Below are 13,458 nucleotides of genomic sequence, written 5' to 3'. Positions count from 1 at the left end.
AGTTTCATCAGACAGCGCGGACTCGCCAAGTCCATAATATGGACTCGCCGAGTCGCCAACTTAACCTTGTCCCAAGTCTTGTCTCTACTCGGCGAGTTGGGCCTCCAACTCGCCGAGTCCAAGGCCAATAATACAAAATACTCAGATAAATCTTACATACCAGGAGTCAGGTGCTACACATTGTTTCAATGTATTCAGCAAGCCTCATTTTATTTATCTTCTTCACCTAAAACATGAAAAGTATTTTTAGCAAAACATCATATGAAAAGACATGGTAATGATACTTGTAAAAGAAACCAAATGAATTCAAGACCTACAATTCCTTCATGATGTAGGTCAGGATCTGATGCATGTTTTTTGAGACAGGCCAAAAGGTCAACATGACGGATCCATGATTGTGCTCCTAACCACTTTGAGATAAGCACACAGTGAAGGCTTGCTTACTACAATCCACCAGACGCTGAAATAATTTAAAAAACAGCCATGTTATCTTATAGTGTTTCTTTCCGACTCAATACATAAAGAAAAGCAGGCTTTCTTCATTAAGTCCAAACTTTCTATAAAATTTCTCTCTTTTGATATGTCCTTCCATTTTCGGATGTTTTTAAACTAAGATGACACTTAATGAAGAAACCGAAGAGAAACAGGGTGTAAGTATTTGTCAAAAAGAATTCACATGAGTTATACCATCAGTTATGTACTGAAATTTCCCAGGCCATAGTTCATAAAAATCCTAATCTTTTCCTATCTTCTTTTTTAACTCTTCCATGAATGAAAAGTTTATATCATATATAACAAAAAGGGTACATAATTAGATTTTCCATCAATTGGTATTACTAAATGAAAAAGAAGAATTGACATCTGTGACATTAAGAATATGCCCCTATAATAAGTATATACTTGAATTCATCTAGATATCAATACCAATTAAAAATTGGAGTCAGGGAAATATACACAACCTTTCTTTCAAGCATCATCCATTGAATCAAAGCTATAATGTGTGTATTTTGAGAGGTTATGTTTAATTTTAAATTATATGATAAATGTCATATATAATAATATATGTTTGTTTTAACAGAAAAAAGTACAACAATACTTACGAAGTGGGCTCAAGATATGGTTAAAAAAATAAAGAGGGGATTCAAGGATGGTCGGTATCCGGTGTTGACAATACAACATATCAAGTGCATGACTTCAAAAGTGGTGGCATAGTGAATTTGAGGGAAAAGACTTATTCTTGCAGATATTGGCAACTAACTGGTTTGCCATGTGGTCATGTGATAATGGTTTTAACGCACTTGAAAAATGATCATTGTGGGCATATTGCTATAGATACTTATAAAATTGAAACATATCGAAGAACGTACGAGCATGCCGTATACCTTCTTTCAGAACTTAGTGATTGGGAGGTTTCGGATGACCTTATGGTTGTTAACCCTCCCATGATGGAAATACGTCAAGCCAGTAGACCAAAAAACACCAATCGTATTCCATATCAAGGTGAGGAACCAAAAATAAGAAGGTGTATTAGATGCCATAGCACAACTCATAATGCAAGGACGTGTAAGGAAATCGTTCCAAAGAACCAAAGTAAAACTAAAAAACGTACTGGGGCTTCAGGGAGTGGGACAAAAGCGACAGAAGAGGAACATGCGCAAGCGATCGAAAACCAATGGCAACATGAGCCAGAGAACCAATGGACACAACATACCGAACAACAATGACAACAACAGCCAGACAACCAATGGACACAACAGACCGAACATCAATGGCAACAAGAGCTACATAACCAATGGGCATAAGAGACCGAATACTAACCGCAAGAAGAGCCACAAAACCAATGGCAGTGTTACACCGAGTACCAATGGCAGCAAGAGCTAGATAACCAATGGATGCAAGAGACAGTAAACCTAGAGACACAAGCAACAGATAACCCATAGACGGAATACGAAAACAGATCAAAGTTTCTGTGGTTCGATTTGAATGAATGAAGTTTATTTCAAAGTATGTTTATTATGAGGGTTGCATGTTTATGTTTTTTAAGGTATGTTTTGTAACCTATAAAAAATATGGAATATTTGTATAATTTTAATTAGGTTATTTATATGCACCGGTTTGTATTACGTTATTTATATGTATTTGGTTTGTATTAGTGTATTTAAGAAAAAATTAATATTAATAAACTAAAATTAACGCAAAAAAATGGAAAAAAAAACCTTTTTTTGTCAATTTTTTTACATAATAATAACATCATGTATAAGTGTATTTTAAAAAAATAATAATATTAATAAACTAAAATTAACGCAAAAAAAAAAATTAAAAAAATTAAAAACAAACAACATTCCGCAGAGGTGTAGCAAAATACGCCGAGAGCTTAATAGATCCGCAGAGAGTGCTCTGCGGATTCTTTAGTCATTTTCCAAAATCCATTTTTTCTTGGTCATTTTCTTCAAATGACCTTTCCTTTTTGGTTATATCACAAATTTTCTCATTAATATATTATACAACTTAGTATACGAATTATTATATTAAATTTAAAAATAACGATATTGTTATGTTTAAGAAAACATATATTTATAAAGATTTTAACTAAATAGATATCCGCACAACGTACAGACATTCGCTTAGTTATCATTATATTTTAGTGTGATAAATAGATATCCGCACAACGTACTGCCATTCGCTTAGTTATCATTATATTTTAGTGTGATAATTTTATATTTAACTGCCATTCGCTTAGTTATCATTATATTTTAGTGTGATAATTTTATATTTCAGTTATTCCGTTCTGTTTTATCGTATGTAAAAACGTAACATAATAACACGCCTTCATTGCAAGACAAAACAGAGTTGATGGAGTGATACGACAAATACTTCAAAGTCTAGGGCAAAAAACGTTCATCATATTCAACGTATACACAAGAAAACCCTCACACATTGGTTGAACACTCTGTTCTGTGTTGAACTGCCGCAGAGAACAGTCGTAGCAACTGAAACGGTTTACCGGCGGCGGCGGATAGAAAGACGAGAGAGAGAGAGAGAGAGAGAGAGAGAGAGAGAGAGAGAGATGGGGAAGAAAACGAAGAAGCCGGGAAAGGGTAAGGAGAAAACGGAGAGAAAAACGGCAAAAGCAGAGGTGAAAAAAGCTCGTAGAGAGTCTAAGAAAGTCTCCCCGGAAGACGACATTGATGCAATTTTGGTACTCCTTTTAATCGAAATTACAACACATATACACAGCGTTGTTCTGTTTCATACTTCACTTGAGTTGTGTAGTTACCATGATTGTGTTTTTGAGTTTTTAGTTAAGCATACAGAAGGAAGAAGCTAAGAAAAAAGAAGTTCATGTCGAAGAAAACGCTCCTCGTCCATCTCCCCGGTCAAATTGTTCGGTATACCCCTCTGCTATAGCTGTATCAGTAAGTCTATGATGTGAATTTTGAAATAAGTTATTGATTAGGGTTATTTCTTGTGCAGCTGAACATCAATCCATTGAAAGAGACTGAAATGATATTATATGGTGGTGAATTCTACAATGGCACTAAGGTTTGTATTTATAGATGAGTTCATTTGACTTTCTCCCTGAAATTGTGCTTGAACTTACTTTGAAATTGGTTGATTTATTACACAGACATACGTGTATGGCGATCTTTATCGATATGATGTTGATAAAGGAGATTGGAAGCTAGTTTCTAGCCCTAACAGCCCCCCTCCTCGTAGTGCTCACCAGGCTGTTACATGGAAGAATTATCTATATGTTTTTGGTACTTAATTAGTAGAATTCTGATAAACCACATAGTTAAAGACTAAAGTTAATCACTCTTTTATTAAAATAGTGTATTATATGTCACCTGTAAACTAACAAAATTCTTGTTTTGTTTGTAACTAGGTGGTGAATTTACATCTCCTAATCAAGAACGTTTCCATCACTACAAGGTAGAGTACTTGTGGGATTTGAAGTTAACTTGTTTTCCATCAAGGGCATGAAAAAAGACAATTTTTTTAATAAGTGACTTATTTCTTATGTATGAAATGTTGCATTGTTGTATGATTTCAGGACTTTTGGATGTTGGATTTGAAAACAAATCAATGGGAACAATTAAATTATAAAGGTTGCCCTAGCCCTCGTTCTGGTCATCGAATGGTATGTTCACATGTTTCTGATTTTGCTTATGTCATCCATCTTTTAGGGTTTTCATGTAAACCCTAGACCTCATTTGCAGGTTTTGTATAAGCACAAGCTCGTTGTTTTTGGTGGCTTCTATGATACTCTCAGAGAAGTCAGGTTGTTATTTGTTTCTTTATTATCAGATATAATGGAGTTTAAAACTTAAAAGATATGAGATTTGATTCTGTTATTTGTTACTTTGTTTCATCATGCAGATACTTCAATGATTTGCACGTCTTTGATCTTGATACTTTTAAGGTGAAGTGATGAAGAAAGTGAAACAACTTAAAATGGTTGATAGTTTTTTTTTGGCGAATTAAGTTTTGTAATTAATATAAATATATTGTGTTATTTTGTAGTGGCAAGAAATAAAACCTACACCTGGATGCTTGTGGCCAAGTGCTCGAAGTGGCTTCCAACTATTTGTTTATCAAGATGATGTGAGTTAAAATTAGATATTTTATTTTCTTGTTTTAAGTGAGTGAATCTTTAATTGATTTACCAATAAAAATGTTGTTAAAATTGTAGATTTATTTATATGGTGGGTACTCAAAAGAGGTATCTTCTGATAAAAACAGCTCAGAAAAAGGGATTGTTCATTCGGATATGTGGTTGCTTGACCCTAAGACTTGGGTGTGGAACAAGGTATTATGCTTTTTTATTTTTATTTTTACTCTTTTCAGTTTCATTTATAATTAAAAATGAATAACTTATATTTTATTTAAACTTTATCTGGTTTTAGGTAAAGAAAGGTGGAATGCCACCTGGACCTCGTGCTGGTTTCTCTATGTGTGTACATAAAAAGCGGGCTGTGTTATTTGGTGGAGTTGTTGACATGGAGGCTGAAGGTTGATTTTCTTTTTTCTCTTTTTAAAAAAAAAAAAAAAAAACTCATTGGAATCTATTAAATTTCTCAGAAGTAGATATGATTGCCTTTAGAACTTAAACTAATATTTTTCATCATTAAGAAGTGTGTAAAACATGTGTAGTTAATACGATTTCTAATTTTATAATGACTTCAATTGTATATGCAGGTGATGTGTTAATGAGCTTGTTCTTGAATGAACTTTATGGCTTCCAATTGGATATTAATCGTTGGTAATTCCTTAAAATCATAAGAAGGTTTTATATTTTTGTGTCATTTCTGTATAAAAACTATATAGACGTTTTCAGCTAACTATTTTAAGAATAACTAAACTTTTAGGTACCCATTGGAGTTGAGAAAGGAGAAATCAACAAAAGATAAGGTATTTTTGGTACCTTACTTTTTATAAAAATTATCGCATGCCAATAAAAATGGTAATTTGAAATGTTTTTGCAGATGAAAAAGAAAAAAGATGAAGATGATGAAATGGATTGTGATGAAGTTGGTAATATGGAAAGTAACATTGATGATATTTCATTAAATATGGAGAGAAACATTAGGGTTGATGAGGTGGCTACAAAATCAGTTATTGAAGAAGTAGTGAAGCCTTGTGGGCGTATAAATTCCAGCATGGTAGTTGGAAGAGATACATTGTATGTTTATGGAGGCATGATGGAAATAAGAGATCAAGAAATCACACTGGATGATTTATATGCTCTTAATCTTAGCAAACTTGATGAATGGAAGTGCCTTATTCCGGTTTGTTAACATTCTAACTTTTTATAAACAATATTTTCATTTACCTTGATATTTAAAAAAATATATTTATATTTGTTGTTATTTTGTGTAGGCGTCTGAGTCTGAATGGGTTGAAGCATCAGAGGATGATGATGATGATGATGATGATGAAGATGATGACGATGATGATGAAGATAGTGAAGATGATGATGAGGATAAAGGTGATAGTGATGACACGGATGATGATGATGTGGAGGGTTCTAATGGTGATGATGTAATGGGAGATGCTGTTGCAATAATAAAAGGTGAAGGGAAGAAACTACGAAGGAAGGAAAAAAGAGCAAGAATTGATCAAATAAGAGCTAGTCTTGGGCTATCTGACTCACAGAGAACTCCAATGGTAATTTTTAATTGCAGAAACAATTTTTTTTTTTAAATATAAACATTGATTCTAAGCGATTACTGAATTATAAATTATTATTGTTTGCGTTAAAAAGCCTGGGGAAGCTCTGAAGGACTTCTATAAGCGAACAAACAGTTACTGGCAAATGGCAGCATATGAACATACTGCTCACACTGGAAAGGTTTACTTTCACCTTTTTATCTATTTACGTGTAGTGAATAGTGATTAATTAAAGCATTATACTTTTTTTTTTTTTTTTTTTTTATTGTTGAGTAAATCTTCTTTGACTTGTTTTTATTGATTGCAGGAACTCCGGAAGGATGGTTTTGATCTTGCTGAAACTCGGTTCAAGGAGCTTAAGCCAATTCTTGATGAGGTATTAATAAGCTCTAACACTTGCAATATCCTGTCATGTATTTAAGTGTCTGTGGTGATGTGTTAAAAATAAATAAAAATAAGACACAAATTGTCTAATCAATTTTTTTCTCATGTACAGCTGGCAGTCTTGGAGGCAGAGCAGAAAGCTGAAGAGGCTGAAGGTCCTGAAACTAGTGTTTCAAGGAAAAAGGGCACCAAGAAAAACAAACACCTGGGTTCAAAATAGACCAACCAATGTTCAAATTTTTTGAGTGTGTTTGTATTTTAGTAGTGTTTATGTACGTTTTAACTTTTTATAAATTTACTCGTATATTTTTTGAAATTTTCTCCAGATTTGTAGTTAGACTTGATCAAAAAAAATTATATTGTACGTGATGTGATTTTCATTTTACAAAATTTTGTCTTTCGCTTTAGTATATATAAAGTAATCGTGATACAACATATAAAGTAAACATGATAAAAATGACTTATAGAATACTAGAAAAACATAAAGAATATTATAACGTTTCTTAGCGCAATCACACAAAAAAACCAAGTAAGGTTCTGCTTATTTGAATGTTGACATAAAGTAACGTTGGGCAATGACAATGATTAAAAAAACTATAAAGTAAAAGACTTTATAAAAACATTTCATCTAACAAATATTAATCATTAAAAAAACTTTATAAAAACATTTCATCTAACAAATACTAATCATTAAAAAAACTTTTGAAAATGTTCATTAAAGTTAGGTTTTCGTTAAAATAAATTACTAGAATGTTGTGATTACATTATCAATTAGTAATTGTAAAGATCGGTCATTAAACAGATAAAGTCGAACCATAAACTTGGATTGATATCATACTAAGAAATTACACTCGACTAATCCATTGCCAACATTTATCGACATGACTTATTCATCAACAAACACTGCCCAAAAAAAAAAAAAAAACTAGCCCTACAATCCGACCATCAACCAAAAGTCCAAAACACACACATCTTACTACAATTTACATAGTGCAAATCAAAATATCAACGTCAAATGGGCCCCACTGCCACGTCATTTGCTAGTAACATGTACTGTAAACACGCTACAAGTGAAATTACTATTTGCTTCACTTTCAAGAACAAATTCACAGTTATCCCCAATCTGAATCCCTCTTTGCCTTGCAAATGCTTCCCAACTTTGTGTTAAAGCCTTCAAACCCACTTTATTTTGATACAAAACCGGCCAAAGATCCGCCTTATTTCTCAAAAGAATCACCTTCGACTTCAACTTCACCCATTTCGGTATCTCCTGCATACATTTATAATCATCACTACGTTTCTACAAAGAAAAAAAAAATTATTCTTCCAGCAACCTCTGAACAGGCCCACACTGCTCTCCTCCCAAAAGATTAATGGGGCCCGCTAGATGACATGCATAAGCGTGCAATCCACATTGGGATTTAAATTCTCACACTACAGCTGCTGAGACTCAAACCTTTGACTGTTTCAAAAAAGATACGTACAAGATATTGGTAACTACTCATGACCGCAGAAAATGAAGTGTTGGTGGGACCGGTCCAGGGTGTGTCCTCATAGTCAACAGGCTCGGGTTTGACTTTTTGTAAAAAATTATTGCTTTCTTCCTTATGAGAGTTATTAAAATCTGTCTTGCCACTAGAACTTGTTTTCATCACACCCGTTGAGTCACGTTTCAATGTAGGAGGACTCTTGTTGGGCATTTCCATTGGTTTAGCTGTTCAATGTTAAGCAAATAAATGATCACACGATTAATAAAAAGAAAAAAAAATAAAGTATAAAAAATTTAAAATTTAACCATTATATATACCAATCGGTTTATGTGGAACACCAACATTGTGAAATCTTGAATCATGTTCTTCGCGTGCTGAGATAGGCTCTTTTTTAATAATCTTTGGTGGTGAAACTGTTTTATTAAAAGATCATTATATATACATTGAAATAACTAGAAAAAAACATAATATTGAGCTTCTACAATCAATGATCATACCTATCGGTTTAGGAGAGGAAGCAGGGGCACCATCGTCATTGCGCGATTTTGAACCAGAGACATCGGTTTGACTTGTCAACACAGAATCTTTTTTAACAATCTTTGTTGGTGTCACTGTTTAACCATAGTAAAAACAAATGTTCAAGAACCATATCATGTTTCTAACAAAAGATCCACATACATCGTTATTATGGGTTAAAAAAAATAATAATAATAATAAAAACTTACTTGGAAACATGGTGCTCCTCAACCTTTTCTTGATAGAAGGCTTGAATGTGTTTTCCTTGGGCTTTTCTGTCATCTTTTTGGAAAGTGTTTCCAGAAGCTTCCCAGATTCTTTTACTTTAGTTCCATCTCCACCACCTCCGGCTGCCACATCATCTTTCCGGCCACCGGAGGATTTTTTAGGGCTAGTTTGTAGGATTGACACGTCATGTTTCTGTAAACTGTTTACCCCTAAATGTTCATCTTCTGAATCTTGTACAGGAGCACTGTGGTTATTTTTCACAATTGTAGGAGTCTCACAATTAGTGTTATCAGGGTTTGTGTTGACCAATGGTTTTGATCTTTGACTTTTTTCTTTATCTGAATCAGATGGCTGAGATTGAGAAGATGATGCAACCAAATGATCATGAGTGTTTGGTGACATCATATCATCTGTTCTTTTTTTCTTGATACTTATCTCCTTTTGTTGACTTCCAACAGAGTCTTTAATTTCAAGATGATGATGATTTCCATTGGTGGTTGCATTTGATGGGATATGGTGGTCAACAGTGGTCAACTTATGTTCTTTTCTAGTTTCTTTCATTGGGTTAGGAGTGAATCCAAAGTGTCTATTTTCAGGGCAACCACTTTCTCCATACATTGAAACAACAAAATAAGATTCCATAATGTAATGAAAAACCAATAAATCGCCAACTTTTAGCCCATGAGCTAAACAAAATGTATTCCAACCTTCTTCAAATGCCAATAATCCATCAATTTTTGTGAATCTTACTTTCCATTTCTCACCATTTGAATCCTCAAGCCAAGTTGACCTACCAGATTTTTTCTGTACAGTATGAGCAAATTTTGGAGGCAGGAACTGCAAGTAAATGAATGATAAATCAGTAACATTTTGTTTACAAATACGCCCTTCATCCAACAAAAAGCAGAAATTTTTGTTTAGTGTAATGCAATGAGAGAATGTTAATACCAAAACTTTGGAATATTCATCACCAAACATGACTTTGACGAATGAAGTGGCAACAGGTGATGGATTTTTCTCCTTTTTATGCATCAAGAGACAATTCTGAGTGCACTCAGCACATGCCTCTCCCTTAGGAGCCATTTTATATGTAGAGTTATCTACAAAAAATCATCACAATAATACAAAACAATCAGCAAGAAATTGAAATCTTCAAATGGTAATGTGTATGCATAACAATCATCACATTCAGGACATCTGATTCTATTTAAACTTCTTCTTGTCATCCACTACAATGGTTATTATTGTATAGAAAACATTCATAAGAATGTTATAATTTTCATATAGAATCCAAATTGGGACTTACTCCTTTCTTTGAAGTTTGAACAGATTAACAGAATATGGAAATTATTACTAATTTTCTGGGATATTGAACTATAAGCAGACAAAGTTCGTAGTCATTGCGTGTTATTGTATAACTGGTAGTTCATTGAAGAGTTTTATTTCGGATTCCTAATGCAAGTCAATAGTTGTACAATAGTAAGATTTCTACTCAATTTTGACTTCCCTTTGCTCCCGAAAACGTCAATTATCCACGGGAGTGTACATATACGGCAAACAATTCACAAAACCCTAAACCCTACAAACTTGCATAAAAACAGAACAAGTACTCTTCATGTAAAAGACGAAATCAGAATAGAAATCATGTACGTTTTAAGTGCAATGAAGATCAAAAGAACCCCTAAAATCATGTGATGCTTACGATAATTCTGAAAGCAGAGAAAAGAAAAACACTTACATTACGACAATGGCCTTTGAAAATCTGCTAAATCGTTCACCAATGAGCAAAAGCACTTCCGATTGTGCTCCCCACTTCAGTTGGTAAATACTCCCGGAGACGTCCGTCTGTCTTCTACGGCGTTTTGAAGTACAAAATCGTGTCAGAGAGGGTTTAATAGTAATCAATAGATTGCCATATTTATCAATTACTTATTGTAATATATAAATAATGTAAATACAATTTAAATTTTAAATGTACATATATAAATATAACATATAAACATAATTTATAAAAATACCAATATAATTATAAACATTGCACGTATTTTTAAAACATAGTATCTAGATATATCATTGTGTTTAAAAAAAAGGAAAATGAATTTAATAAGGTAATTAATTTTTCGGTTTATTCACATCTAGGTTACTATCTTTTTTTTTTGGTACACATTTAGGTAACAAATTTTTTGAAAATGTTCACATATAATCATTATGATCGGAAGGGAAAATGAACTCAATAAAATAATTAACTTTTCAGTTTGTTCACATCTACGTAACTATCTTTTTTTTTTGTATACATCTAGGTAACGAATTTTTTGGAAGTGTTCACATATGACCGGTCATAATGGTCATATGTGAACACTTCCAAAAAGTTTGTTACCTAGATGTGTACAAAAAAAAATGTTGCCCATATGTGAATACACCGAAAAGTTAAGAGTAAATTACATGAATGGTCCTTATGGTTTAGGTAATTTGTGTGTTTGGTCCCTCACTTATTTTCTAACTCATATGATCCTTACTGTTTATTTTTGTTGTGCGTTTGGTCTCTATCTTATCTCAAAAGACTATTGTGCCTTTTTAAGTTATTTTTTAATTTTTTTTTCTTATTTATGTATTTATTTTTTATATATTTAAAAAAAAATTAATAGACCACAGATATCTGCATCTCTTTACCCTAAACCTGAAACCACATTTGAGAAATTTAAGTTTGTTCCCACTAGTCACCATCTCATCTCTCATCATCCTCAACTTATATTTCATTTCCATCTTTAGTGATATTGACGTATTCATCATCCATTATTTTTTCGGTCTTTCAACTCCAACGAACCAACCCCACAACCCACTGTCTCTTCATTGAAATTTTCCACAACCACAACCCAATAAAAGGGTTATAGTGTTGGTTCGTCGGAGTTGAAGGACCGAAAAAAAAGGGATAGTGAAGACGTTAATGTCATTAAAGATGGAAAAGAAAGAGACGTTGAGGAGGATGAGAGATGGGATGGTGACCGGTGGGACCGAGCTTAAATTTCTCGAATATGGTTTTAGGTTTAAGGTGAGGAGAATCAAATACGTGGGGTCTATTAATTTTTTAAAAAATATAAAAAATAAATACATAAATAAGAAAATTAATTTAAAAATAAATTAAAAAATGGCACAATGGTCTTTTGAGTTAAAATAGGGACCAAACACACAACAAAAATAAACAATAGCGACCATCCAAGTTAAAAAATAAGCTATGGACCAAACGCACAAATTACCCAAACTACAAGGACCATTCGTGTAATTTACTCTTATCTTTTCAGTTTACTCATATCTCGGTAACTATATTTTTTTTGGACACATCTAGGTAATGAACTTTTTGGAAGTGTTCATATATGACTGGTTTTTGGAAGTGTTCATATATGACTGGTTATGACATGATGTAACCTGCTACAGCCAGTCATATGTAAACACTTTCAAAAAGTTCGTTACTTAAATGTGTACAAAAAGAGATAGTTATCTGGATGTGAACAAACCGAAAAGTTAATTACCTTATTAAGTCCATTTCCCTTAAAAAAATGTAAAAATATAGATATAAACACAATGTATCTGCTACTATTAAAAATTTTAACACTATTTCAAGAATAAGGATATATTATTATTATTATTCAATTCACATTTTTAGGTGTTTCCTATTTTCTTTTATAAATTTTAAACAAAAAAAGGTACAAGGGCCACTTCAAGCAATGTGTTTACCTATTTTAGAAATGTACCTAATTTGGAACACAAATTCCATAATAGAAAGATAATTATATATTTGCGTTTTCTCTATTGCATCTTTGTAAACGTTCAAAACAAAACATCAAATGAATATAAAAAATGAAAATAATCACCGAATATGATGATTGAATGATTTGTCTCAATCATACCATATTAGTGGAAGAATGAAAAACGACTTTATATATGTAGAAGTCTTTCATATTGTAAGACTTAGTATCATTGAGGCTTTTTGTTACGTATGCAATTGGTTTCAGCCTTTCAGTTAATTGAACTTTTGGTGAACGTATTGCATTTAATTTTTGATAGTTATAATTTTATATTTTATATTTTATGGTCTAATTACATGTTTGTTGAACTGTTCTTGCTCTTGTATTATGAGAAACACCCTGCGGCCTGCGTGACGGATATATTTTAAAAAATTGCATGAAACATATGCCTCAATGTTATGTTAACTTTTTTTTATTTTGATTTCGGTATACACTTGTTTTATAAATTCCACATAAAACCATGATAAGAATAAACTAACGTATTGTTTTATAAACCAGAAAAAAAAAAATAACTTATTGTTTTATTAATTTTTAGCTTCGATAGCTTTGACCATGTGTTCATGTGTGCCGAACCATTTAATAGGAACTCTAGCTGACATAGAGTTTGAGATGTGACTATGTATGTGTGTTAAATTATTAGCAAGTAAAATAATGTGACCAATTCAATAATTTCATTAATTTGAGTTGGAAGTAGTTGAGTTTTTATTCAATGGTATATCAAACCCTCTTTGCAATTTCTTTCAAAGTCAGTGTACATTAATTAAGCATACAACTGAACTTAACAGGTTATATATTTATTTTTTCTACAAAAAATGATATGCCTTCAGTAATAAAATTGACGATTACTATAAATTTACCATCGGTCC

General features: G+C 32.5%; 2 protein-coding genes across 2 annotated transcripts; one reads left to right on the top strand and one right to left on the bottom strand.

Moving 5' to 3' along the window:
- Positions 1-2,872: 2,872 nt before the first annotated feature.
- Positions 2,873-6,945, top strand: LOC111921508 (uncharacterized). The gene is made up of 18 exons (XM_023917092.2): positions 2,873-3,199; positions 3,303-3,389; positions 3,475-3,543; positions 3,629-3,761; positions 3,887-3,933; positions 4,055-4,141; positions 4,221-4,282; positions 4,381-4,423; positions 4,525-4,605; positions 4,694-4,810; positions 4,908-5,013; positions 5,200-5,263; positions 5,370-5,412; positions 5,487-5,789; positions 5,881-6,168; positions 6,266-6,352; positions 6,479-6,547; positions 6,668-6,945. Exons 1-18 carry the CDS (start codon positions 3,068-3,070, stop codon positions 6,773-6,775), a joined length of 1,926 nt encoding a protein of 641 aa, XP_023772860.1. The 5' UTR covers positions 2,873-3,067; the 3' UTR covers positions 6,776-6,945.
- Positions 6,946-7,358: 413 nt separating this feature from the next.
- Positions 7,359-10,686, bottom strand: LOC111921507 (uncharacterized). The gene is made up of 7 exons (XM_023917091.3): positions 10,528-10,686; positions 9,738-9,889; positions 8,771-9,626; positions 8,543-8,656; positions 8,363-8,458; positions 8,040-8,269; positions 7,359-7,825 (listed from the first exon to the last, which is right to left on the bottom strand). Exons 2-7 carry the CDS (start codon positions 9,870-9,872, stop codon positions 7,589-7,591), a joined length of 1,668 nt encoding a protein of 555 aa, XP_023772859.1. The 5' UTR covers positions 9,873-9,889; positions 10,528-10,686; the 3' UTR covers positions 7,359-7,588.
- Positions 10,687-13,458: the final 2,772 nt, after the last annotated feature.

This window comes from Lactuca sativa, chromosome 4 (genome assembly GCF_002870075.4).
Source record: "Lactuca sativa cultivar Salinas chromosome 4, Lsat_Salinas_v11, whole genome shotgun sequence".
Taxonomy (NCBI): domain Eukaryota; kingdom Viridiplantae; phylum Streptophyta; class Magnoliopsida; order Asterales; family Asteraceae; genus Lactuca; species Lactuca sativa.
Note: the sequence above shows the minus strand (reverse complement) of the source record. Positions and strands in the feature narration are given on the sequence as shown.

Excerpts from the sequence above, each read along its gene's own strand:
- LOC111921508 (XM_023917092.2), top strand. The coding sequence starts at position 3,068 with ATGGGGAAGAAAACGAAGAAGCCGGGAAAGGGTAAGGAGAAAACGGAG. Across the intron at positions 4,283-4,380 it reads GATACTCTCAGAGAAGTCAG|ATACTTCAATGATTTGCACG; the intron begins GTTGTTATTTGT and ends TTCATCATGCAG. Across the intron at positions 6,169-6,265 it reads ACTCACAGAGAACTCCAATG|CCTGGGGAAGCTCTGAAGGA; the intron begins GTAATTTTTAAT and ends TGCGTTAAAAAG.
- LOC111921507 (XM_023917091.3), bottom strand. The coding sequence starts at position 9,872 with ATGGCTCCTAAGGGAGAGGCATGTGCTGAGTGCACTCAGAATTGTCTC. Across the intron at positions 9,627-9,737 it reads ATGAATATTCCAAAGTTTTG|TTCCTGCCTCCAAAATTTGC; the intron begins GTATTAACATTC and ends ATTTACTTGCAG. Across the intron at positions 8,459-8,542 it reads TTCCTCTCCTAAACCGATAG|TTTCACCACCAAAGATTATT; the intron begins GTATGATCATTG and ends TTAATAAAACAG.